At 36.2% G+C, this 26,818-nt stretch overlaps 2 protein-coding genes across 2 annotated transcripts; both read right to left on the bottom strand.

Moving 5' to 3' along the window:
• Nucleotides 1-226: 226 nt before the first annotated feature.
• Nucleotides 227-10,865, bottom strand: LOC135686464 (uncharacterized). Its single transcript, XM_065202693.1, has 9 exons — nt 10,383-10,865; nt 8,788-9,324; nt 8,168-8,283; nt 6,049-6,181; nt 5,246-5,389; nt 2,771-2,916; nt 2,367-2,501; nt 1,124-1,246; nt 227-949 (listed from the first exon to the last, which is right to left on the bottom strand). Exons 1-9 carry the CDS (start codon nt 10,582-10,584, stop codon nt 926-928), a joined length of 1,560 nt encoding a protein of 519 aa, XP_065058765.1. The 5' UTR covers nt 10,585-10,865; the 3' UTR covers nt 227-925.
• A 2,861-nt stretch (nt 10,866-13,726) lies between these two features.
• Nucleotides 13,727-24,106, bottom strand: LOC135686465 (uncharacterized). Its single transcript, XM_065202694.2, has 6 exons — nt 19,576-24,106; nt 17,955-18,098; nt 16,902-17,421; nt 16,228-16,359; nt 14,688-14,868; nt 13,727-14,288 (listed from the first exon to the last, which is right to left on the bottom strand). The coding sequence occupies exons 2-6, from the start codon at nt 18,081-18,083 to the stop codon at nt 14,066-14,068; spliced, it is 1,185 nt and encodes a 394-aa protein (XP_065058766.1). The 5' UTR covers nt 18,084-18,098; nt 19,576-24,106; the 3' UTR covers nt 13,727-14,065.
• Nucleotides 24,107-26,818: the final 2,712 nt, after the last annotated feature.

Below are 26,818 nucleotides of genomic sequence, written 5' to 3'. Positions count from 1 at the left end.
CCCCTGTCAAACTAAATCCTAAAACTCCTCAGTCCTCAGAAACTTTTGATAATAAACCAACATATTAGCGAATGTGTTCAGGAAATTTTCTCTAGCAGCCAATTTTTTACCCTAAAACTATTTGACCCTAACACACCAAGTATTGCCTGTGTACTTCAAGATTGATGCAAAAAAGTCAACTATGGCGATTTTCGTATACACGTATGCATATATTTTATCATACGTGAAACACGTGAATTACAATTAACTGCTTTAAGAAATACTTTACAATAACTACTTTGGCATCTATGAATTTTCAATCAAATTTAATATGTAGTAATAGAATTTGAATATCCAAATTAATTAAAAATTCGTTATTTTTTATGTGACAACATCAACGGGCTAGAAAATATCATATTATTTCCTTCCAAAAATAAATATTTTCATGAGAAAAATACATGCCTGACCTGGTCGTGGCACTCGCATTCATTTGTTCCAGTATATTAAAATAAGTGTTCAGTAACTACCTACTTAGCAAAATGGTAGCAAACCGGTATCCAAGAAAAAGATATAGGAGGCCAGGGGTGAATATTTAACTGGAAGGGCAACGTTTGTTTACAATTAAGCAATCCAGCTGACCAGAAGACGTCATTTCTATCATCTTTCAAGTTGCCGGCGAACGGGTCCAAGGTTCCACGAGATTGATTCGAAATAACTTATCATTTAGTACCGAAACGTACTCCAATTTCTAAGACTCTATAATATGACACCTTGAATAGTTATTCATTCCAATCGATGTTTGTTGACAAAAAACCACATTGGAAAGTACGAAATTAGAAGCTAAATACAACGAATCTTAATTAGTAGAGGTTGCGGGAAAATAACCGACCAGAGCGAATCTTCTTAAGAATTTAAAATTTCAGTTCTGAAAATTGTCTTCTGTCTTCTAGTGTAGCTCAAACGTGGTAATCTGAAAAAAGAGTCAGTTAATAAGTTAACTATATTCGGTAACTCCTAAATTATAGTTGACCAGATATAAATGATAAGTCAAAATACGAAAATATCGAAAAGATATCTCAGGAAATTCTATTGATAAGCAAAAAGCCTCATGTTTATTAATTAGAAAACAAAAATGATTAATTACCTTATCAAGGATCTGGAGCGCAGTCAGTCTCTGAAACGGGTCCAAGTTCAACGTCGCTTCATAGAGTGACAGGAGATTTGGCGACCCGTTTTCGGGTATTGGTGGGCTTTTTGCGGTGCCAATCTTTAAGCAAAGTGAAATGTTAAGCATCATCGAAAAATTTGAAAAAACCTTTGAAATGTTTTATTGGGTATGATTAATATTACTTATTATTACTAAGATGATGGCAATGCTGCTCAAGTTTCGCTGGAATCCGACAGCCGAAGGGAAACACCTACAATGCCAGACAAAAATAGTTGAGACTTCCAAGAAAACTTTATGTTTTCTCTTTCCTTTGAAAAATAGTTTTTCCCCCTCCCCCTATTCAATGTTGGATACATGATTTTGAAGTAAAAATGATAGAACTACTAATCCAATATTGCTTCGGGGGAAAAGGGGGGATTCGGATTTTCAGGGGCAAGGTAAAGTAGAAAATTACAAACATTGCATTTTGTCTCAACATTTTTGTCCGGGATTGTAGTATAATGAAGCACCGTTTCTTGTTTCACTGATGGAAATGTGACTGGGCTGAGATCGTCACTACCATCACAATTCATTCAACTAAACAATTTAACTGCGGAAGGCAACTTTGGAATCTATCCTGTTGACCTTAGCACTTCCCAAAGCCCTCTGCTCACATTTCGGTTTTATGTAATAATCCTGCATGTTCTATATTATACTTTGAGTTGCTCTCTTTCCGTGAGGTGGCCTTTTAAATCACAATAGCGACTGTAATCTATCTCACAGTCCAAAAACAATGAAAACGAAGTAAAATTCCTTGGAATAGCGTTATGACTATAGCGTTATGACTATAGCGTTCGGTCTGCGGTGTCATATATTTTCATGCGCTTAAGTTTTTGGTTCGTTTTCATTAGCACACGAAATTAATCATCCATGTCCCGAGTAAATCTTTCTGGAAGAACAGGTGCAGCCCAGAAAAAGCATATTGGAAAATCTTAATTGACAGCAATTCGATTAAGTTACGAGAATGCAACTGCAGCCTTGTTAACACTGTACCTCTCCATAGATTTCAATCAGTGCAGTCTCGTTTGTAATCAAATACTAACATAATGTACGGATAATGTGAAAATCGTTACGTTTAGATGCACTTTTCAAAAATTACAAAAATCTCAAATAATTGCAAATTATAAGTATGTTCAAAAAGTTCTAATTTGGCTACAAAATGTATTGGTAATGACCTAACCATATAAATGAAAGCAACTTCGCCCATCGATTCTGCTTGCTTCCAAGGAGGGTCCCCTGTATCCATGTCGACAAGCACGCAGCCACAGCTCCAAACATCAGAAGTAAAGGAGTTGACTGTCCCGTTCTTGATCATCTAGAATGGAAATGGCCCCTCACAAAAAATTCCAATAGCTATGAGTCAAAGGCAGCTTAAACAAGAGGCTAGACAGAGCTTCACTATTAGCTTACCAGTGAAAGTTTTTGTAAAAGCTATCGAAGGTAAAAGTAGAACGAAGAGGCCGTTTGAAGCCTCCCAAAACGCCGGGAGGAATTGATAAATGTCAAGCACTCGCGTTATCAACTATATTCTACACTATCTGCATACAGCAAAAATTCAACATTGATGTAAGTAAATTCACAGACCTCCGGGCTTCTGTAACGTATTGTTCCTCGTGGCTTCAATACCCCTCGATTATATTCTGATGATGTGGCATTGATTGCCAAGCCAAAATCCGCAAGCACTGGCTGATAGCCTCCACCATTTCGAGAAACCATTAGGATGTTTTCACCTGCAAGGAATGGATCATAATGAAACAAATTTTAAACATATATTCGAATCAGTGAGTCAAACTTGAAAAACTTGAATTTTATTTTACTTATTCCATCAATTTTAATTAATCAATCCGGGAGAATGTAAAACCACGTGTGCATAGTATGACCCTACGAAGAAGTGCCAAAGACAGCTTTGTGCGCATTCAATTTGTCATGATAATCATAACAAAATTGGAGGAAAAATCTTTTCTTTGATTTGTCATGGCCTTGAAAGAATGTGCAATAACTAAGCCAGAAAAAAGATTCTCACATCAAAGTATTCTGACTGCAACTCGGGGTATTGCAATGAAAAGGTGTCTGAAAACTTTTAAAGCGTAAGAAAATTACCCCGAGATGCATAAGCAGTTCAGCTATCTACCTTATTGATTGTAAATTTTACTTTTCGACATGGATTATTTAAATCATTTTTAGGAAAGGAAACGTTCGTTGAACGTCGAAATATGTAACAGTAAATGCACTCCAATCAGGTCGTAAACAATGCAACTTTGGACTATGTAATACAAAATATATGATGAATTCTAAACCAAGTTCGCCATTACCCTAAAACTCTCAACTATTGGGGTGATTGCCATCTTTTTTTGGTTATTTCTACGTTTTTCGAGCGTTCATTCTGCTCTTTGGAATGGTAGTCCAACATGATGAGACAGGGAAAACCTGTTGTCAACAGAAACATAGATGGCACAAAATATTTAAATCGGAGATGAGGGGGGCTCTGAAAAAAATGAAAAGGAACAAAGCCGCTGGACCAGAAAAAAAACCATTTGAGCATATATCAGCATTGAAAGAGTTTGGTGAAGACAGCGTTAAGACAACTGTAAAAGAAATGAACGACAGCGGAGAGATACTAGAGACTTGACAAAGTCGATCCTCATTGCACTAGCAAAAAAGCCAGGAGCCATTGACTGCGAGTTTTATCGGACAATTAGCCTCACGAGGCACACGACGAAAATACTGTTCAGAATAATTTTGAATATGGCAGGGAATTGGATATGACGGGAGATTGGCGAAGAACAATGCAGTTTTCTACCAGATGCAGGAACACACAACGCAGAAAGAGCATTAGAAATGCAAACTGCTCTGTATATTTGTTACATAGGTTACAGAAAAGAATTCGATAGGGTGAAACATGAAAATATTTTTTATCTTTCGGAACAACTCGACCTAGATGGTAAAGAGCTGTGAGTAATTCGGAACTTGTACTGGGAACAATCTGAGTAGGAAATGATCACAGTAATTACACAAAGATTGAAAGAGGTGTAAAGCAAAGTTGTGAAATAAGAAAAGTAGAAGGTATCACAATTGAAGGAAGGAACATCACAATTATGAAAAACTGCAGGCACTCTAAAATAAAGTGGCAAATGAAATCAAAACAAACTGCAAGAAACAGAATGTATGGCTATTAAAAAGGAAAAGCAACACCAAGTATGTGAATTGCAAGTAAATGGTAACAATAAAAGGCAAGTCAAGAAGTTCGATTACCAAGGAAGCATGATAATGGTTGATTGGGAGTGTGAGGCAGTAAACAGAAGGAGAATTGGCAAAGCAAAGGATTCATTTCAGAAAATGTGAAAAATACTCAAAGACAAGAAAATGGAAATGGAAAAATTAAGAGTTCTACAATGCTACATCTATACCGTTCTGAACTATGCAGTGAGAGCTAGAAGATTTCCAATATAATGGCAGAGTGACTACAGGCTATAAAAATGTGGATCATGGAAAATATGCTTAAAATATAATGGAGAGAACATTTCAGCAACAAAGAAGTCCTGGAAAGCTGGAGGATAGATAATTTTGCTTAGAACATTGAAAAAGAGGCAGCTAGAGTTTTTAGGACACGTTATGAGGAAAGGAGGGTTGGGGTGTTTAGCAGTCAATGGAAAAGTAAATGGAAAGAGAAGCAGAGGAAGACCACTTCGCAGGTGAATAATTTTCATTTCACAATTTGAGTCTTGAAGTGCCCATTGGAAAGTTTAAAGTTGCTATCTATTAACAGAAGGCTCCTTAAACTGTTGATATATTTTTCAACATATCAACTGTCTGAGTGATAAACCTGAGCTCACAAAATACGAAATTTATCATTTTAGATAATCAAAGCATTTTCTTAACTTCATTTTAGATCAATAAGAAAATTAATTATACAAATTTAGTTACTTTCAATGGTTATTTAACCCATATAAACCAATCAGTGTACAAATGATTGTATTTGACACAATATTACAAGAGGGGAATACAAACGTAATTTGCATGAGGTGGAATATTGAGTAAATATGTCGCAAAACTACTCACTCTTGATGTCAGCATGAATAATATTCTTGCGATGGCAATAAGCTACACCATGCATAATGTCATAAAAAAATTTCACAATTTCTCTACTGCAATGCAATGATGAATTCTTCTTAAAAGCACCAAGGAATTCTTTAAGAGTTCCTCCTGCAAATAACATCACAGTTTTCAATCATTATTTTCTAGGCACACGAGTGCAGCATAAATTTGTTAAATCTAAATGTCCTTAAAATTTACTTCTATTTACTCTAGAGACATTTTATCAGTAATGAAGAACACAATGAAAGCAATTTTTTAAAGCATTCCATTTCCTAGATAGTAATAATATTTTGAAACCATATTAAGAAAATATCAGTTAATGTAGTCATAAAACTAGAAGATGTTTACGTTTTTGTCTTCTTTTCAAAAAATATATATGCTATCAAAAGTAACATCAGTTAAAAGGATGTCAAACACCCTTGTTTGCACAATGCCTAAGATATTTTAAAAAATCGAAATTCAGAATGCCTTCGTTAATTATCTTTTTGATGTCCTGAGTTAATAGGAGTAAGATATGCACAAGTAGATGCAACAACCAAATGGTAATTCATGCTGAAAAAGACTTGAAAGTTTATACTATTGAGTGATCAGAAATAACTCAATGATATTTCACCTCTAGTTGATGAGAAGGTGGTCATCTATTAAGAACAACAATTTTTACATCAATCAATACAGTTGTTGTGTTTAGAAATAATGTCTACTAGCATTGCCAACAATCAAAGCCAAATACTGAGACTCAAGGAGGTTAGAGATTGATGGATTGTTACCTTGGGCAAACTCAAACAGTAAGTAGAACATGTTTATATCTGAGATTAGAGCAAAATATCTAATCACATGTTGTGAACTTTGAAGAATTTGCAGAACTTTTACTTCTTCAATATCAAACACCTCTTTCTTTATCTGCAACAAAAACAAACCACATCACTGAAATACCTTTATAGAAAATGCACCAGTTAAGGTTTATGCAAGAGAATTCAAAAGATTGTCTTGATAAGCCAACTTTTATTTTATATCCAGCAATACTTCACTCATTTTGCCAACTTTCTGGTATACACTGCCCTTGCAAAAGTATCCTGACAGTTTCGAACGCAGTTGCAAATTTGTTGTTAGAGAAATTTGTTTACAAGTTTTCAAGAAAACGTTTCCATAAATTTCCTAGACTTTTTCTTGAAGTGTTTTTGGCCTTTAATCTACTTGTTCGTTGAAAAAGAATAATCTTATCTTTATGTAAGCAAACTCTGAAAGGGTTTTTTTTCTTAAGATGGCATCAACTGAAACTAAAGAATTGACTACTGAGCAGTGTCTAGAAATAATGTTTTATCACAGTCATGGGAAGAAGCTATCATTATATTGTTAGTATCATTGGATGCACAAAGACTGCAACTTTCGAGATATGCAAAAAAAATGCAAACCAAGAAGTCTAAGAACCAAGAAGAATTGTGAATGTACCCTCGTACAGACCGATTTCAGCCATGGACCGAAAGACCAGGGGACCAGGGGGGCCTTGCCCCCCAAAAAACTTAAATAGTATAAGCAAAATACTTTTATTTTGTAAAATATAGCTATTTTTATACTACTTTACCAGGGCTGGCCCCCCAAACAAAAAGTTGTATCTCAGTCTATGATTTCAGTAAGACTTGCAGCTGCTGTAAAAGGAATAATATGGCTTTATGGCCCTGCACTGAATGGTATTGTTGCTTCGCAAGAAAGTTTTTAATCTGATAAATGTTACAAAATGTCATCCATGTTTTATAATTGATTGGTGGCATCTCCATGCAGAAATTTTTCCCAACTGAGAGTAAACACATTGTATTTCTCTTTATTTGAAAATATTTGTGCCTCAAGAACCAGTTTGTAAAAAATTATCATGTGTTATTGGCCTATTTTGACTGAGTCCAAGTCACCTGACTTTGCTATTCTCTGCATATTTAACATCAGTTTATACATAAAGCTTGTAGCGCAAAGGTTTCTCATTTTAACACAAAATGATTAGGGACAAAAAGCGCAGAAATTTTGCAGCATTTTAATGTTCTGGTTTATTTTGAAAGGGTTTCTCAAAAATAATTATAAATTTACAAAGTCGTTATCACCAGCCTATATTTGTTTTGTCTAAAAGCTCAATTGATATTTGAACTGTCCGGGTAACATCGCGAGGGGAGTGTATTGTACATCCATCTTTGAAACAATTTTTGAACTTGTTGAAAGAAAAAGAAAAAAATCAAAATTGCAATGCTTTCCTTATATACCACATCTAATAAATCATCAAATTCATTAACTCTGATTATTTTATAGCATTGTCACACTCAAAAAAGTGAAGGACTGTAAGGTATGCAAAAAATTATATTTGCACAAGAAGTCATGCAGAATGGATGGAAAAATGAATTCAGTATCAAAATTCTTATTAAATGTAATTCCCAATTTTTGGTTGAACAGCTACCAATGTGACAATATGCTCTCTAGAAAATTATAATTTCTCACACTTTCTGGGTTTACAGACCAATGTGATCTTTTCCTTGTAATCTTATAATTTGCTGGTAAGCAATACATGCTGACAACATGAGATATCATATTGAAATAAGTTGTAATGAACCCAGACTTTATTTTTTTGAAGGATGGATTGCAGTTTTGAGAAATTACTATTTGTTTTTCAAAAGGCAAACAAAAACTGAGATGTAAGTAAAATCCTACCAAAAAATTATACCATTGAATTTGTTCTCAATCTGATTAAAAAAATTTTACTTGAAAAAACAGTAGCATTCAGAATCCAAAACATCATATAAAGTTATTTGGTAGAAAATTTTATCAAGTCACAATCAAATAGTGATCTATCCAAAGGTTTTTGGCAAGGAAATTTGAGAAATTTTTTATTGGTGTTTCCACTCTTACCTGCTTTAAAGCATGGACCCTTCCATTGGCTTTATCTTCAACTTGAACACAAGTGCCAAAAGATCCTTCACCAAGTAGCTTAATGATATGTAGCTCTTGATTTTGCCACATAATTGGTACCTAAATTAAAGGAACTGAATAATCCCTTTGCTGTAAGATAAGGCATGCTTACCAAACAAAACACAAATAAAACATATGACAAATTCTAATGAAGCTTTAGATATTATTTTTAATTTCAATGTCCCTTGGCTCTTCTTACTCCTAAACTAAATATTGTTTCTTTGTGCAGCTAGTATGGCTCAAAGAACTCAAACAGCTAGAATGTGTCTGCTACCATTGGTAAAAGCATTACATTTGGCCACAGGAGTGATTGCGTTCTTTGAACACTAATTTTAAAAAGCAAGTTCTTCATGGGAAAGTTACCTACATAATTAGGATACTTGTGCACTGATTTTGCAAAAACATAAACAAACTGAAGTTCAAGAAAATTCTACTTTCCCTAACAAGTTAAAGAAAACTTCTGAATCAAGCTGCATAGATACAATGGCTAGGACTGTAAAAATCAATGTAATGATACTTTGTCTCAAAAGAAACTTTATTATCTAAAAAAGATTGGAAAGTTGCCTGAGGTTGCAAATTTAATGGCACATCTCCATTTTGTTCCAATGATCTCATTGACCAATCTGATTTTTCACCGTCACTATATTCCATATGATCATCTTGGGAACCCTGGAATTCATCAACTTCCATTCTTTCCTGGCTACTACTTTCATCATTTTTTGGTTCTTTTTCTTCTAGCTTGAAGTCACTAGGAGGCAAAGGTTTCTTCCTGTTTTTTCTGTCCTTATTTTCATCATCATCATCATCACCACCATCTCCAGCTCCATTTGCAGCTAGTCTAGTATGACCATTGGAACAAAGTTCTACTCTTTGCTCTGGGGTAGAAGAAGTGGTATCTTCCCCTTTATTTGTAGACCCTTCCTTTCCTTCACCTTCACAATCACCTTTAGATGAGATAATTGGCCAGGCAATTAACAGAGGACTGGTAGTGAAGCTTGTTTCAAGCTTGGAATTCTCCTCCAACTTCATAGTACATAGATCTGGAGCTGAATAGCATTCTCTAAGGCCTTTGTTGTGCAATATTGAATCCTCCGTTCCTATAAGGTACATCCAATGGGTTGCAAATGTGCTTAATAACTTAACACAAAAATTATGTTAAAAGGAAACTTGACTTACAATAAAAAACAGGTCAAGTAAATGTACATTTATTTGACATGGGATCTATCATCTAGCAAAATAAATTAAATTAATTTGGTAAAGATAAACAGGGATATATAGGGCCGTAATAACCAAAGGGCAAGGTGCCTCAAGTAAAAAGGCATCAGAAAAAAATTCCCAGCTTTTGCTTAAGAATAGTCTATTCTTTTGTTAACTGTCGCTTTGTTTTGAGCGTGTGCAGGCATCTTGTTAATGGATAATTGCTGTAATCAGACATGTTTTTACATGGTTTGAGAAATTTCGTCATCTATAAGACACTACAGTCAGGATTATATATATGACTCTCTTAAACAATAGCAAAGGGCGATATCAATTCTATGAAAAGGGCACTTTGTCCCCCTATATGTTATATTTAAGGGTTCGGAACAAGTGTATCGCCAATATCTAATAAAATATTTGGTGTTCGAAACTTAAAACCTGTATGAAGTAAAAATATAGTACGCAAAATGAAAGAGGGACTTTCCCAAATTAACTTTGTTATGATCGAGGCCAAAATGAGCAGGCATTTTTTCACGGGAAAACTGTAGATTTGAGGTCGAAACGTGCAAATTCCTCTAGAATATCGAGTTGCCTTTCCAATAAATCTCGAATGAAGATCCTGTAGTGATTTTGCGAAAAGTTATTTTTGATACTTCGATACGCAGTTTTCGATTAATGTCGGAAAATTGTCAAATTTTAGTAAGTCTTTACTAATACATCTTACGAAATTCTCAGTTTCCAAATGCTAAATTCCTCTTAAACAATCTTTAAATATGTTGTTAAAACAAAAATAAACTTAATATCTCTTTTAAACTTAAAGTTATTGATGATTCCGTACAGCGGTTTCCGTGCGAATCGTCAAAACGAATCGTCAGAATCGTCAGGCCTATATAATTCAATCGTAAACGTGGCCTCCCACTAAAATCGAAAAAGCATGTATATTTGAAAAAATCCTCACCTCCCTTCTTTTTTGCAGGACTTCTTTTGACTTTCACTGTTTCTATTATCAGTTCATATGCAATGTAAATTATCATGACGTAGCACAAACAGGAACTTGCCATGAATACGATCTGTACCTCCAACAACAAAAGGGCCAATCCCGAGAATCTATCTTCATTTTGACAGTTAAAATCAGGCTCAACGTATTTCAACGTATGCATGCCTAAAACATTCCCTACACAAAGTGTTTCTAGCTGACAGTACAAGGTCCCGCTTTCAACAGTAGGTCAGAAACGTCCTTCGCGTTTCAGTGAATTCACCAAAAGTCAATCAAAAGTCAACCGAATGTTGTTTTGAAAAATTGTCAAAGAATATCTTGTGATTGAGTTTGCTGCTCGATTGTCTTTCTCGTATGCCTTCCTTTTTCAACTTTATTTCGTCCTCCACTAGTCTCCAAACAAACTACTTAACTTGGAAGTCGGCGAGGGCTTTTTCGCGGAATTCGTGTTGCAAACGAGACTAATAAATGCTACGAGGCGAGGCGAGTAGAGTTCTCAAGTATGACGTCACAAAAAACTATTTTTAGAATTTTCGAATTTCGAATTTAGAAGATTTGAAATTCGCTAATTGATTACTATTATTTTGGCTCAGTTCACAAAGTTATGAACTGAGACCAAATTACAGAGGTGCCAAAGACTCGGCCAAAGCTTATGCTCATCTGGACATATTTCAGCCAATTCGTAATACCTTTAACTGATTTTGCAGATTTAGAGGTATTTCATTGTGCTCTTTCAGGATATGGGGTATAAGGTAGTGACGCCATCACTTGACAACTCAGTAGGGTATAAGAAAAATATTTCGTAAGCAGTGGCGGATCCAGACTACCGCCATTACCGCTCGAGCGGTAGTCAGATTATTCAAAAAATTATTAAAACAAGGATCATTTTTATGTTTATCCTATAAATCATTGTCATTGAGACAGAAATGCTTATTGCTATGGAAATTGCGTGCCGAGTGGCTGAGTCACGTGCTTGCAAATAAAAAGCTACACTCCTGGCCAAAAATAGCTGAGACATTTGAACAAAAATGGTTCCCCTTCCCCCTGGGGTCAATGTTGGTTAAGATGGTTACGGAATAAGTGGGGATCACTATATCGGTTACCAATCCAATCACAACATTGATTTGAAGGGAAGGGGGGCGGTCGATTTGTAATGTAAGTAGCTTCATTTTTTGTAAGTGTCTCAGCATTTTTGGCCAAAAAAAGATTGTAGCATGGGGGATGATGAAATCATGGCTTGCTAGCTAGGGGCGTTGAGTCAGTGTAGAGCGGATTCGAGCTGAACTGAGCGGTAGTCAGCCTGCCTAGACCAATCAAATAATCAGAAATCACAGCCAACCTGGGTGGATGCATACAAATTTTGTTGACAACCAATGAGCGACAGAGTTGACTACCGCTCAATTGAGTAGTACTGCCGCTCAACACGGCTCAAACGTTACAGAAAGATGGGGGGATGCCTACATAGTCTGCAAGTGGGCAAACTGTAACTTCTAAGCCGATGTGACCTATAAGTTTGTACAATACCCAAATATTGGTAGGAATATATTTTTTTTAAGAACATTAAGACTCAAATATTCTAAATATTTAGAAGGCATCAGGATTAAAAGTCAGGCCCACAAATTTTGCCGAAAATATGATTTTTTGTTTAACAAAAGTTGCTCTCAATAATTACAAATTTTATATGGCTTTTTGAACTTGTAATTTAGGCGACATTTCAAAATGAGATATTTTAATATCAGTTAAAACATAATATTACTTATAACTAGCTCTATATCAGCGAGTTTTGTCATTATAAAACCGGTTCCTATTTTTGAAGGGGCCTATGAACTCTTAACATTTCATCTTGTCGGAAAAAACCTACAAAATTTGCATTTTCAAACATTTTTCAAGGGAAATGCGGCTAGAATGTATTTTCAATGAATCTGCTAGTCTTAAAAGGTCTCCAAATGCTTCATGCGATTTTCCTGAAAAGACAGAAAAAATAGGAGCTAAAAGACATTATTCTTCATCATTTTCTCCTTCGATGAAAATCAGTTTATGACGTCATTTGTCTTTACACTTTCTTAGGCCTACCGTATCGAAAATGATTTATCTTCGAACTACATTCTTTTTTATAAGAGCCAGTAAATTTAATTTCAGGCTGGTTGTTCTTGAGTTTTTTCGAAGATTTACAGCTGGATGTGTGCCTGTACGTCCACACTGTTCAGGCTTTGTCGCTTGACCTCTCGCATAGTACCAGAATGATCAGAATTATCACCAGTTATTTAGCGAAACGTGGGGTGGTCTTATCAAGTAACCGTTTACGTTCAAAAAATGTAAATGATAAAAAGGTATCCAAATTATGACAAAATTTTTTTTAGCTATTTACTATTTACAATTTTCTTCTCAACTATCTACTTGCCAAGAAGGATGATTTATTTTTCAGGGAAACAGGGTCGAAGCGCTGCCGAAGGGCAAGCACCCTGATACCAGATGCTCTACGTCCTAGCTTGATACATACCCCTGTAGCCTGGAATTACTTTGTTGTCAAAAAGATTATTGACTACTCAGGAGAGTGTTTTGTGAGTCATAACTTCGGATTCATGTCCTGACTGAGTGTGATATCCTGACTGGGTGAGATCTTGAAAATCATCATGAAGGTTCATCGAAAAATCATCGAAAAATTACAGCCCTTGCAAATTGATAGAGTACCTTGGCACAGAAAGATAGCTCTCTGCTAATGCTCAAGATGCGAAAGATATCGTACGAGCAGTGCTGTATACCAATCTCTGCCAGCATATAAAATGCAAGAGGAAGAAAAGCCAGTGTTTGATCAATGCTACGAGTCAGCTTTGTTGATCAATTCTGAGGCATTAGCAAGACCAAGGGAGAAATAAGTTAGAAACAGAGTAGAGTCAAAAGTTGATGACATTGAGGAAAAGCAAAGGAGAGAGGGAAAATAGTCAGCGACAAAACATGCGCATCACACCAATAAATACGAGAAGAAAATTCGATGTAGAAAAGAGAGAATAACAGAGATTAAGCACAACACAAACGCTGTAGCATGTAGAGATTCAAGTTCAGCATAAGAAAAAGAATTTTTTTCTCTTGAAATTTACTCTCGAAAAAGGAATGAACAATTCTTTAAACAGCAATATTCTTCCGTAAGATATGAAAACCGGTAGTTCTTCAAATAATCAGAATATCTCTGATTTCAAGTTCGCGTTTAAATTGCATTTACGTTTAAGTTCATCGTTAAGTTTCGTCCCTCGGACAGATGTCTGTTTTTAAAATTCCAGCACTTGAACCCTATTGACAACAGGAACTCTAGTTGTATTCATTTGCGTTAGTTGCTACAAACAAAATTGATTGATACTTAATTGTTAATTACAAAGTATTTCGAATTTATTTTGCAAAATCAAGATATAAACATAAATATCTAGAAAACTTGTAGCTCTATTCAAATGCATTATTTGCAGGGTTTAACTACCAATGAGTATAATTCTGACCGTTTTATGGCGTCATCAACCGCGAAAAAAGCGTACATTTTTAAAAATAGTCATCAGGCAAATTTGGAAATTGCATGTAGTTTATAACAAGAATCTGTTAAGTAAACAAATATTTCCTTGTTTGTTGGATAATGAGAGCATGTCCGCGAAAAATACCTAGAAAACGGGCGAATCGGCTATCACGTATTGATCCCAAAGCTGTTCCCAGCAACCTTGGTTCTCCGCAGTGCTCTTTCCATTGTTTTGTCTAAAATTTTGTTTACATTTCAGTAAAAGGCTAATGTCTCTCTGATTTGTTTTTCCAAGCTCCGCAAAATGCTTATGAAGATTAGCCTTTAGTTGTTCTTGCTTGGAGATTTTTCTTTTCTTGCACTTCAAACTGAAAAAAATGAGCAAGTAGACATTTTAGGTGAATGCAAACAACTGCATTCAATATGAGGGAATATTTGGAAGCATTGACAGCAATCAATGGGAAGAAATTTAGCAACTACTAAAATTTACTTTCCTTTTCGACCATAAGGCCTTAACACCAAAACAAAACGGGTTGTGAAAAACATTATAGACTTTCCATGTCTAGGAAAACGCTACTTTGTCATATCATCATTGTCACTAAGATTATCATCGTTATAAACCATGTTATAAACAGAACAATCACTACAAAGCAACAACAACAACAACAACAGCAATAACAAACGCCTATTCGTCAACATAAATGATCTTGTTTTGCTTCTTCTGTGAGGAACAGATTTCAAAGTACCAAAAACTTTAACTGATTTACCTTGAAATCAAATAATCCTCTTCTTCGATGATTTGCTGATCGTAACATTCACAACACGCAAAAAGTGTTTCCAAATAAAACTGAGTTAATTCTTTTGAATGTAAAACCATCTCAATGATTACTTTCGCTGGAAGTGACAGAAATCTCTCCCAACATCCCGTCCCATTCTTGAATAGATTTTCTAAAAAAAGATATAGAAAATTTCCGCATGTTAAAAGTATCTTGAAGTAAAAGTCTAAGGCCTGGTTCAAACGTCGCGCTTCTCATGTGCCGAACCTAACTCGAGAATTAAGTACATGAGGGGCGCGACGTTTGAATCAATTTGGTACGGCAAATTTAGTTAGGAGCGGCAGACTAGTTTGGATCGGCAGAGCTTGCCGAGCTGCACGGCTCCAGCACGGCACGGTTTCAAACGTCGAACTTGTCATGTACCGAACTCAATGCAAAATTATATTTAATTTATTTTCCTTCACAGAATTCATTTCTTTCTTGGAGGGCGCATGCGTTTCAAACAAATATTTGAGATTGTGCGCCTTAACCAAGATACTTTATGTAACAATCCTAAAACCCATTTGGCGCGACATGATTAAGTTCGACGTTTGAAACGGGAGTCGCGCTTAACATGCTCAAGTGTCGCTCCAAACAGAGTTAGGTTCGGCACATGAGAAGTGCGACGTTTGAACCAGGCCTAAGAAATTGATCAGAACTAATTTGCTAAAAGCCAGCGTTACACATGACCTTAACTTGGCAAAGTAGCACTTTCAAATCATTAATATTTTAATAAAAAGTATTTTACTGATGTTGGCATTAAGTGAAAAGATATGAACATGAGTGTTTCCGTTTTTATATTGAATTGAATTTGATCGTAACATGTTCGTGTCTTTACAGTGACGAGTCATGTCGTACCAATATAGTGATGTATAATTGTCGTAATATGTGTTAATCTGTATCGGCGTCCTATTGTGTTGATCGGTAAAAAAGGCTTCCTTTTAAGTTGTTTTGTACTTGATTAAAGTTCAGTTGATTAAGAGAAGCACTCAAAGAAATACGTTGCCGATCTCTCTCGCATCTCTCTGCCGAACGCATATCGTTACATAAGCAAGAAACTCGGAGTAGCAACTAAGAACTGTCCTCTTTCCATACATCAAATAGCGTGTACAGTTCTGTCTATACGGTATCGAGCATTTTATGACAGACCAGTAAACAGTCATTTACATTGAAACCGTGATACGATTTCTGGCCCTTCTCTAGATAGAAATATTTATATAATAAGCTCAATTTGATGTATCACATCTTTTTGCATAATTATTCATCCATTTCGGAAGGCTTAAATTCTTAAAATGTTAAATAGCTGCGTCCTTTTTACAAACATTCACTCCTTTACACTACGAAAACACTTCCTAATAAGAAGCTCCACATGCGGATCAGTGTAGCATAACATGGAAGATATCGTCAAACACTTCTATTGAGGTAGAAATAACATTCATAAAATGACTGGCAGGCACGTTATAGATCTTCCTAACCATAAAGCTGATGTTACCTTTGATGTACTGGGTAATCAATAACATGGATTCAGCGTCTCCATCGCAGGAAAGATGAACAGCAGCGAGCATGATTAAGGCGACGCCTTTTTCACTTGATACAATGGCATCTAACTTTGCAATCCATTCTCCTTTAATGGAAACACAGCGTGGAAAACGATAAGTAACATACTGAAGGCCGCAAATAAATGAAGTGATTAATTGACATAAATGTTTGATGCTGTTTTTAAAAGTCTACCTGAAATATTCTGACAATTCATCACCTGATTAAGTTGATTATTTTTCAAGGTTACCAGATAATGTTAACAATTTTTTATTTTCATACATTTAAATGACCATCAAAATGCGTCGGGATGTAACGCATTTAAAAAAGGTTCCAGTACTTGAAATGAGAAAAAACCAATAAGCAAAGTGTTTTGTTGTGGATCCACATTACTACCTGAAATAACTATTGGCCCGGTTGTTGGACATTTTACACTGCTAGGTACCCTGTGTTGGGAAAAATGATTATTTGACTCGCATCAAATTTTATAGGTCAACTTGCATCTCAGATTAAAAGAAAGTTCTTCCCTGGATTAAGAAGTCTTTAAGATTGTATCTGCATGAACCAGCAAAAGGTTAATAAGACTAGGCTGAAACACCTCAACAGCTTCACGGTCATTTGATTACTTACGTTTGCTTTCTTTCCTTTTTGATTTACTCAGAATCATGTTTTTTAATAAACGTGCCCCTGTTTCAACTGACAAGCTTGTATTTGCATCTGTAAATTTCGCTGCATCTTCAATGTTGGTATTACGATCCTGTTGTCTTTTTTCACTGGCCTCTCCACTGCATTCGACAAAATGCTCCAAATAAACAATATCTTTAGCATTCAAAATTTCATTTCCAATTGCGACAATTTTCTTTGATATCTCTTGCATCTTAATCATATTTTGTAAGTCAATAGACAGTAATAGAGGCGCTTGTTCCATACTGCATTTCAGGTAGTATTGCTTTATTGTTTCAGTATATATCTCAGCACTGCACCAAATATTCTGGAGGATGCTACGCGCAAGCATCTGTCTGGCCTGCTTAAGATCTTCAAATCTCAACACCCTGCAGCCTAGTCTTGATGCCAATTGTAAACTTTGTTTTTCTAGCTCAAAGCAAAGCTGCTCTTTGTATTTTGGTCTTGACAAAAATTTCTCATAAACCTAGAAAGAATTAAAAGTAGTAAGGTTCAACCTTAAGGAAATTTGAAGAGATATTCTCTGCAGAGACAGTGCTGCAAGGCTCAGCTCCAGCAAAACATTTGTGTAGTACTTGCTCAGTTAATAGCCAAACAAACTTTTATTTCTTATTAGTTTATTGCAGAGATTATCTTACATTTTCTAAAAATATAATCTCCAAGATTTGAACTATTGGGAAACAGATCGTAAGCATCTCTCTATCTACCCAGGTCCCTCAAGATAAACGCAGTTGTATTTGATATGGAAATTTTGGTTTCCAACCTTCTAATGATCTGTTTTATGGTTTTTAGATGTGTGAGGCAATATATAAAGCTAAGAAAACTCCAAATTAAATATATCTTTGCTACATGTTATGTAAAAGCAAAAATATCAATGCTTAACTAAACCAAATAAAAACTTCAGCATTATTATTTTCTGGAAGAAACATTACTCAATAGTGTCATCAGTTAGAAATTATCTCAAATTGAAAGCAATGATAATTTTAGGTATGAGAATACATTTTCAAAATAGTCTGCCCATTGAAATGCTCTTGACAAAGCTTGAGTATCCCACTCTTGCAGATGGCTAGTCCTTGACATCCCTAGAACTTCTATAAATGAGACAGTGTTCTTAAGAACTTGCTCCATGTATCCAAGCTGGTCCTAGCAATGGAAATGATTTTAAATTGTTAAAGAAAAACCAATACACATATTTTGATATTTAAAGCTGAAAGAAATACATTTTAATTTTGTCCTAACTTTTCCCCCTCTTTTCTCTGATATTTTAAACTGTGTTATTGACACTTTTAGGGGGCTTGATTAACCCCAACTGTCCATTACTCAGGTTTTAAACCCAAATAATATCAATACACACAAACAATGTCTTTTGTAGATTTGAATGTCCTTTTGAAAAAGTCCTCTATACCCTGGTTGAAACTCAGGAATTTTCAGCAAACAAAAGCAAAAATTCCTTCAGAGCTTTATTGTCAAAGGGCCACAAAAACAAATGAAATCCATTATAAAAATGAAATTAATCAAACATTGTAAAGGTATGCCTAGAAAATCAGTTTGAATGATACATAAAATGACTGCAAGAAGTGCTCTAAAGTACCCTGATTTTTTTCATGTCCAATTTTTGCTAAAATATTTGGTGTGGAAGTTCTATGGTATATATATATGATTCTGAATACAGTATCAGCACTATTTCATATACATTTCTTGATCTATTTTGGCACAAATAGACTGGCAATCTAATTGGCTAACTAAAAATCTGCTTAAAACTTATTGAAAAAATCCAGAACTTCTTATTCCTGGTATCCTAATTTTACAAATGCACATAATCTTCAAGAGTTTCCAGCCGAGTCTATACAATTTTGGCAAGTAAACACGATATTGAGTTTGTGACTAAAAGACTAGTTGCTTTAGAAACAATTAGAGATTTAATTCCCCCTTTTTTCAATTTAAGGCGTAGCCAAGAACTAATCAAAATCAGCCACACTCTGCAAACCAGGCCCGTAGCCAGGGAGTGACATGGGGTGGCAATGCCACCCCTGGAGCAAGAGAATACCAGCTGTTTGCCACCCCTAGAATTTGTCTCTACATTATTTAATGGGGGTTTTCTTCGTTGTCATTGGATTGCCTTGACAATTTGATTCAAGCTAATACTTGTGGAAGGAAAATTGCTTATTAGGGTCTCTTATTACCCTTATTATCACTTAAGATTGTGCCTGGCGCTCAAAAAAATGTTCGCTGCCAAGCAAACACTTGGCGCTACTTGGGCGCTTTTCATGTGAACAAGAAACCTTGTGGACAATGTGCTATAGTATCTATACACCCAATCTGTGGTCAGCAACATTCAGCGAAGTAGGGCCTTTGTTCCAAAGCACTTTTATAATTTTGTCAGTACCGACAGAGATATTGTCAGCGTCAGTGTTTGTTTCCACTAACTCTACCCACCGCCCCCATCGCCACCCCTACAAAAACTGTGTTTGCCATCCCTACTCCACAGGCCTTGCTACGGGCTTGCTGCAAACCCTCTTTCGGCGGTGACGATAGCTAAAGCTACCAGCATAAATAATGCACAAAATATACATGTTATAACATATACACAAAATTAACATTAGATTTGAATGATTCGTACCAATCACAACATTATTCACGTTCTCGTTTTCTTCCCCGATTTTCGCGCCATGAAAGCCGTCAGAGCGAGGCTGATTTCGTGCGAACGAGGTGTTTCAGGATTCCTTTGTAGTAATCATGTATCACAGTAACACGTTCCCTGCAAAGTTATTCTTATCTTGAAAATTTTGTTTCTGGCCATATCTTTGAATTCGGTATGCTGCCAATAAACAATGCTAAAAGAGATATATCTATATATAAGTTACGAATTTTGACGCAAAACGAAATAACTATATTAGACCAATCTGAAGTAAATATTATAAAAAGCCACGAACACGAAACCATAAAGAGAATGTGGCCCATTCCAACTGTTTTTTCAAACTCGATGAAAGTTTGAATCAAAGTTTGAAGTTTAAAGTTTAAGGGCCACTGATCTTTGTAAACCTTGGAAACATTCTGTTAATTTACCGGAAGTCGCGTTTCTGGAAGCATGAAAAATGCACGGTCAGCGAAATATTGACTTTCGAATATTTCAAATCATCAGAAAGGGTTTGCAACGTGCACGTGACTTACCGTCTTCTGCCAGAATGTTCCCGAGGCTTAAAATGACCAGTGGTCTTTACTCTTATGGCTTAAACCTTCAAAATTTCGGTTAGGCTGGTTGCTAGTGGTTATGCAAAATTCCCAGTCAATCTGTAGCATTCATTTTGATTTCTTCTTGAGAACATCTTAACAGGGACCGTGGTGCAGGGGGGGGGGGCTAGGGGAGGCTTTTGCAAAAAATGCCGAATATTAAGTATCAAACTACCAGAAAAGCCTCTTTTTAAAGTTAAATTTTAGTCTAGGAGATGCATTTTTAGCCATTTAGAAGGCTTTAATTTTAAAAATTTTATTTCACGTCGGACCCAACCATGGTATCACTAAACTGGATTCTTAGCTCTACTCCACCCCCCCCCCCCAGCCAGTTTCAATTTGGGCCATCTCTGTTACTGTGTTATCACAATTTATGTCATTTTACCCAACTGCCTTGTTGCTTGCACCAATACCCAAATATGGCTTTCATGCAAAGTATGTGCCCATTTGTAGTTATTTTTTCCCGGCCCTCTTCTAGGAGCCACAACGGCCCTGGTTTTGATACACATTTGTTCAGTTGTTTCCAAAGAATAAGTTGAACAAAGCAAAGATAAAAATGTCATCCGGTGTCCCTAGATTCCCAAAAAAAGTGCCAAATGATCACCACAGTTCCAAAAGAATGAATTCCCTTTTTTACCCGAGTACGGGGTCCTTTGGCTTCTTTTTGAAGATATTTTTTTAACACTTTCAATTTTTTAGCTGCAAAGATTTATTTTGAAGACTAGGTCAATTTTGCATTACCCTGGGTACCAGACTCACTATATATATCCAACTTGCCCTGACATCTGAAGGCAGAATGGAACATTTAACAATTTCTAAATACTTTGCTTTGGTTATTTGAGTTAATGTCATCTCCCCTTTTAAGGCCTTGACAATAGTCTGACAATTTAAGAATAATGTTGACTGTTTTTAAGTATAGTGAAGACTCTTTAAGACTATTGGTAAATCGACAAATTATCAATAATTGGGAACTCTATTGGATGTCAGCTAATGTGTTTTGTTCCATCCATTAGGCTTACTATCTTAAATTGTCAAAGGAGACATAGCTGCAACAAGGGCAACCAAAAAGAGAGCAAGGCAAGGGGGCAAATTTTCCAAAAGCCTCGACGTCTAGGGGATCTTATAAAGTATTGAATTCCATTCAAAGAATAGAAATTATCAACAGTAGCAAAAGTATGCGTAAATGTAGTAAATCTTCCTTGTAAGCGATTGTAAGAAATGATTGAAAAATTTTTTAAAATGCATCTTAAGCTTATTCTGGGCGTGGTGGCAGAAATGTTCTTCTGGTTCCGCTCTCAGGGGGTCTGGGCCTCGTCTTCCGGTTTTGCCCCAGGGCTTCTGAAACCTCTCAGTGACCCTGGCTGAACATTCTCCAATGCAATGACTGCACAATGAATGCGATTTGCCATGCGGAGTTGCCGCTGATGAAAGAAGTTTCCCCATGCTGAAAAGACAAAAGAAAAACAAGAGCGCCTTATGCTTAATGGCAGCAAATTTTGTAGTGCCGTCGTTTAGAAGTTGAATTGTGCATTTTAGGATACAAGCATGAAAGTTAGTAAAAGTACATAATTTGACATGATGCTGAATAAGATGAGATGCAGACCCCATTTCAAAAACGCCCCCAAAAGCTATTTTTAGTTAGGGTTACTTGTACCTAGTCAGGGGCGTCACTTCAAACGTTTTGTTGAGGGGGTAGGAGTGGCTACATATTTGCCCTGCAGAAAAAATTTTGCCCTGGCAAAAGTTGGAAATGTTGGAAACTGGCCCTCATTTCCCGTAACACTAAAATACTTTTTAAGGTAAGTTGTTCTCGCTTAGGTCCTTGCTCAGTGTATCCACAAGTTCACCGATGTGTTTGCCTAACCTTGGGGAGACGAGCAAAAGAAAGTTTTTTAATGAGTGACGCAACCCTCCATCTTGGATTCGAAGAGCATGCGCTCATTTTTTACAACACACTCTTGATATACACACTAGCATTTCACAAGATGAGGGTAGCAAAGCTTCCCTCAATGTCATCAAAAATCATAATAGGCAAACATATATAGTGTTATGATAAGGCATGTGCTTCTACTGCTATCCAGTTTATCTATGCGTAGGAGAAAGTGCCAAGAATAAGTTGCAGTTGATCCAAGACAGAGCCCATAAGATCATAGCTCCTACTAAGATATCGATCGACGTGTTTAAGTCGTTAATTGACTCTTGCCCTCCACCACTGCGAAACATGTTCGAGCGATTTGATCATGGCAAAGACACACGAGGAAACGGCTCGCGTCTTGTGTTTCCAAAAGTTAAAGCAGAAGCTGGAAGAAAAACATTTGCCTTACAAAGCACTGATTTTTAATGGATTGCCAAGCGACCTTATGAATGAATCTCATTTTGTAAACTTTAAACGGAAGATAGATACCCTAAGTTTTGTATGAAAATTGTGTAGCATCTTAGCTTTTATAATTTTACGTTGTCAACAGTTTCTTTAAACAGGACCCTTATTGATAGCAGTATTTTACATGTACTGAAAAGGCTTACTTTGTATAAATATGTATTATCATTATTTTTATTATTATGTTCAATTACATTTTTTTTACGAATTAGGTGTTGAATTTGGTAAATTCCTTGAAAGCAGGTTGCAACAAGCTACCAAAGGTTTCAAGGCTTCATTCTCCGTGTCCTACATAGACAGTACTCTCCTTGAGATTCGAGGAGAGCCTAACAAAGTCGTTTTTTGTATTACTTCAATCCTGATATTGTCATCATATTCCTTGATGTATCCCTCAAACTTCTTAGTAATCATTCCCAGAGCACCAATCACCACGAGAACCACTTTGACCTTTTTCAGATCCCAAAGTCTTGCCATTTCGTCCTTTAAAGGCTGGTATTTCTCAATTTTCTCTATTTCTTTTTCTTGTACCCTTTTGTCACCTGGAATGGCGATATCTATTATTGTAGCCTCCTTAGTTCTATTGTTCAGCAATACAATGTCTGGTTTTCTAGCTTGTATGTGTTGGACGCATTGTATCATCATATCCCATAACAACTTTTACTCTTCATTTTCAGCACAGCTATTTGGCTGCTGGTTATACCACTCATTCGCTCTTTCTATGTTTGCCTTTTTACACATTGCCCAATGCACATACCTTGCCACATTGTCGTGTCTCCATTATTATTGTCAAAATTGTTTCTGTTGCTTTTTGTTGTGTCCACTATACTGCTGGCTAATGCCTAGGCAGACTATTTTTGTTGTTCTATTTTCTTTCATAAAAAGTTTTAACAATCTCGCAGTTTTGGCTGAGTACCCATTTTTGACATTGTTCGATTACTAATTTTGCCTCCTTCTCTCCTTCACATAGTCTCTTGATTTGACACTCCAATTGCTTGCTGTAACAGCCTAGAAAGTCAAATACAACATTGATTTGATCTATTTTGTATCCACGATTTAACCTTTCCAGTGACTTTCTCATTTCAGAATACTTGTCTTGTTTTTCTTTCTCTCTCTTGGCAATATATCCAGGTGCACATATAGTCCCCTCTATCAAACTGACCTTTTTCCTACTTTGTCAATTATCAGCATATCAGGCTTAATCAGGGCCGTCGCTAAGCACTTTCACTTAGGGGGGTGCCAGTCACCAATTTGCCGACAAAATAGGGCATGGCCCAAGATATTTCAATGTAGGGGTGTGGCATTTTGACGCAATTGATTTTGTTTATCAAAGAGGATGTTCTCGTTGATCAATCATCGTTTCAATTTTCGAGTGACTGTGGGTATTTGGGTTTCGAAGGCTTTGAAATAAAACCGAAAGACGAGGTCCCTCTGCGAGCGGAGCGAGCAAGAAATTTTTGCGACCAAGCCCTTCAGATTGTCTTAAAATGCATTTCAGAATATTTCTTGCAGTCATTTCTTGCAATCGTTTAGAACTTTAAACTATTTTAAGGCATACCTACGTTTCATTGATTTCATTCTTAAAATGGACTTCATTACTACTTGAGGCCCCCTTGACCTCAAGGCCCTGAGGAACTTTGCCCCCTTTGCTTATGTTAATGTGATGTGCCACCTTAATTTTTGAGATCTTATAGGTATCCTCTACAGGCTTGAAGCCCCTTCCACCACATTTCTGTGGCAAATAGAGCCTTGCTATTGATTCTAAGATACGTTTTCCTTTATGCATCTCGACTACCTTTCTGCTTTTCCTATCAAGATTTTGAATATCTGCTATCAACCAATTACTTGTCCCCATGAAGTATTCTAATGTAGGCATAGCAAAGACGATGCAAGCTGTCTGTTTTCTTGGTACTGACAAGGGTGATGACCATATAACATTCAATCTTCGTAGATACTCTTTTTCTGCTTGTTGGAACGTGAACTTGTCCAGCTGTTCGAAATTTTCATACTTTCCAAGGAATTTGTACTTGGCGCTAGATTCCATAACTGAGATGGAATCCTTTGCTCCTATTGGTAAATCTTCGCTCTATGATACTTTCCCTCTAACTACATGCAAAGAAGCACACTTTTCCAGGCCCCAGGACATCCCAATATCTTCATACATTTCCTTAACTTTCTTTGTCACGACTGATATTTTGTTCTCTGATTTTGCATGGAGTTTTAAATCGTCAACAAATAATAGGTGTGTTATCTTCATTGTCCTGTCGTGCGTCAGTTGGTAACCCTCATATCCTCTAATCGTCCAAGCTATTGGGTCAAGACATAGTACAAAAAGCTTGACAACAAAGCTGTCTCCTTGCAAGTATACCTCTCTTGACATTTATTGGCTTCAATTGTTCCTTTCCATTTACTGTATCGACGGTTATTGAGATTTTCCAGCCTTTCATTATGTTTTATTATTATTATTATTATTTATTATTATTATTATTATTATTATTATTATTATTATTATTATTATTATTATTATTATTATTATTATTATTATTATTATAATAATATACCAGTCCGTCGTGGTGTGCTTCAAGGTGACTGCCTCAGTCCCCTACTATTTAATCTATGCTTCAACACATTCATACAGTACATAAAAGCTGAAAAATACAAACAGTTAGGGTTTTCCCTACCTGAGCAGAACGACCGTGTGTTTCAACCAGTCCATTGGTTTCAATTCGCAGACGATGCTGCCGTTATCACCAGCAATGAGAAAGAAAACCAACTTCTACTGAATTGTTTCACTCGCTGGTGCCAATGGGCTAACATGATCATACGTGTCGATAAATGCATCACTTTTGGAATAAAGAAATTTTCCACGCGTTCTCTTCAGTATCAACCTAAGCTTTTCATAAACAACAAACCTATCCCATCTGTCTCGAATGGAAACTCTTTCAAGTACCTCGGTCGTCATTTTGACTTTGAAATGACAAACCAAGAACATAAATCTGACCTTTTGTCATCACTGTCAAACATGCTTAAACAAATCGATTCCCAGCCTCTTCATGCAAAAAATAAGCTACGTCTTTATCACAACTTCGTTCTTTCTAAAATTTCCTGGAACCTTACTGTAGCAGATCTTTCAAAGACGTGGGTTGTCGAGAATTTTGACAGCCTCGTATCCAAATACATCCGCCAGTGGCTCGACCTCCCAATAAGTGCTACCTTGAATAGCATTATTCTTTCTAAAAACCAGTTTGGACTCAGCCTAACTTTACCATCCACCAAATTCCTACAGTGTCAAACAGTTTTACGAAACGCATTGAAATCTTCACCAAACGATAACATTCGCTCTTTATGGAAAAATACCAGCAGTAGCACAAATATACAGTATGATATATATAGGAACACCAAAGAAGCATTAAAGGCTGTCCAGCATGAGCATAAAGATCGTCTGCAAAACATCCTAACCTCCCAAGGATCTTTATTATCACATCTCTTTAACCAGAATCTTCCAAAAATAAACAAACTTTGGTCCAAGGTGCAAAGTAGCATGCCTCAGAATATTTTCAATTTCACCATAAGGTACCTGAACAATACCCTTGTCACACAGAAAAACCTGAAAAAATTGAACTTGAGCCAGACCTCTGACTGTTCTTTCTGTTTTCTGCCAGAAACATTCCTTCACGTTGTTGCTGGCTGCAAAACATATCTGGAACAAGGCCGATACACCTGGCGACATAACTCTATCCTAAACTTTCTAGCTACGTCACTAAAAGCTGTCGACGAATCTACCATCTACAATGATATACCTGGCTTTCTTTCACCATCAATCATAACTGGAGAAAACCTTCGCCCTGATTTTCTCTTGAGGACTAACAACAATTATCTCTACATTTTAGAGCTAACTGCTGCCTTCGAATCCAATCTTGACACAAATGCTACAAGAAAACACAACAAGTATGCTCCTCTCTTATCTGGTTTACAGCGGCAGTTCAAATGTGTCTCCTTTGTTAATCTTTCTATGAGCTCTCTTGGCATCTTCGGTAATTCCTGCAATTCATTCTTCAAAATGTGTGACTCTCTCTCCATCGATCAGCAACAAAAACAGTTTCTCATTTCTAAACTTTCCAACATTGCCATCCGAACTACGTACTACATATTTTGTTGCAAAAATAAGCCATGGACAAATCCGGAATTACATCCTTTTTAACTTTAGTTGTTTTATTTTTTTCTCAGTTTTTCCTTTTACCTTACGATTGTTATAGTT

Source organism: Rhopilema esculentum, chromosome 6 (genome assembly GCF_057945365.1).
Source record: "Rhopilema esculentum isolate cy_ngs chromosome 6, ASM5794536v1, whole genome shotgun sequence".
NCBI lineage: Eukaryota > Metazoa > Cnidaria > Scyphozoa > Rhizostomeae > Rhizostomatidae > Rhopilema > Rhopilema esculentum.
This window is presented reverse-complemented; position numbering and strand designations above follow the sequence as displayed.

Bases quoted from the DNA above. Each gene is read 5' to 3' on its own strand.
- LOC135686464 (XM_065202693.1), bottom strand. From the start codon at position 10,584: ATGCATACGTTGAAATACGTTGAGCCTGATTTTAACTGTCAAAATGAA. The intron at 9,325-10,382 runs GTGAGGATTTTT...TGTACCTTATAG, and splicing joins TCCTGCAAAAAAGAAGGGAG to GAACGGAGGATTCAATATTG. The intron at 1,247-2,366 runs GTTAGGTCATTA...CTTTGCTTAAAG, and splicing joins AAGTTGCTTTCATTTATATG to ATTGGCACCGCAAAAAGCCC.
- LOC135686465 (XM_065202694.2), bottom strand. From the start codon at position 18,083: ATGGAGCAAGTTCTTAAGAACACTGTCTCATTTATAGAAGTTCTAGGG. The intron at 17,422-17,954 runs GTATTCTCATAC...AATTCTTTCTAG, and splicing joins GGGCAGACTATTTTGAAAAT to GTTTATGAGAAATTTTTGTC. The intron at 16,360-16,901 runs GTAAGTAATCAA...TTTCCATTAAAG, and splicing joins AAAAAGGAAAGAAAGCAAAC to GAGAATGGATTGCAAAGTTA.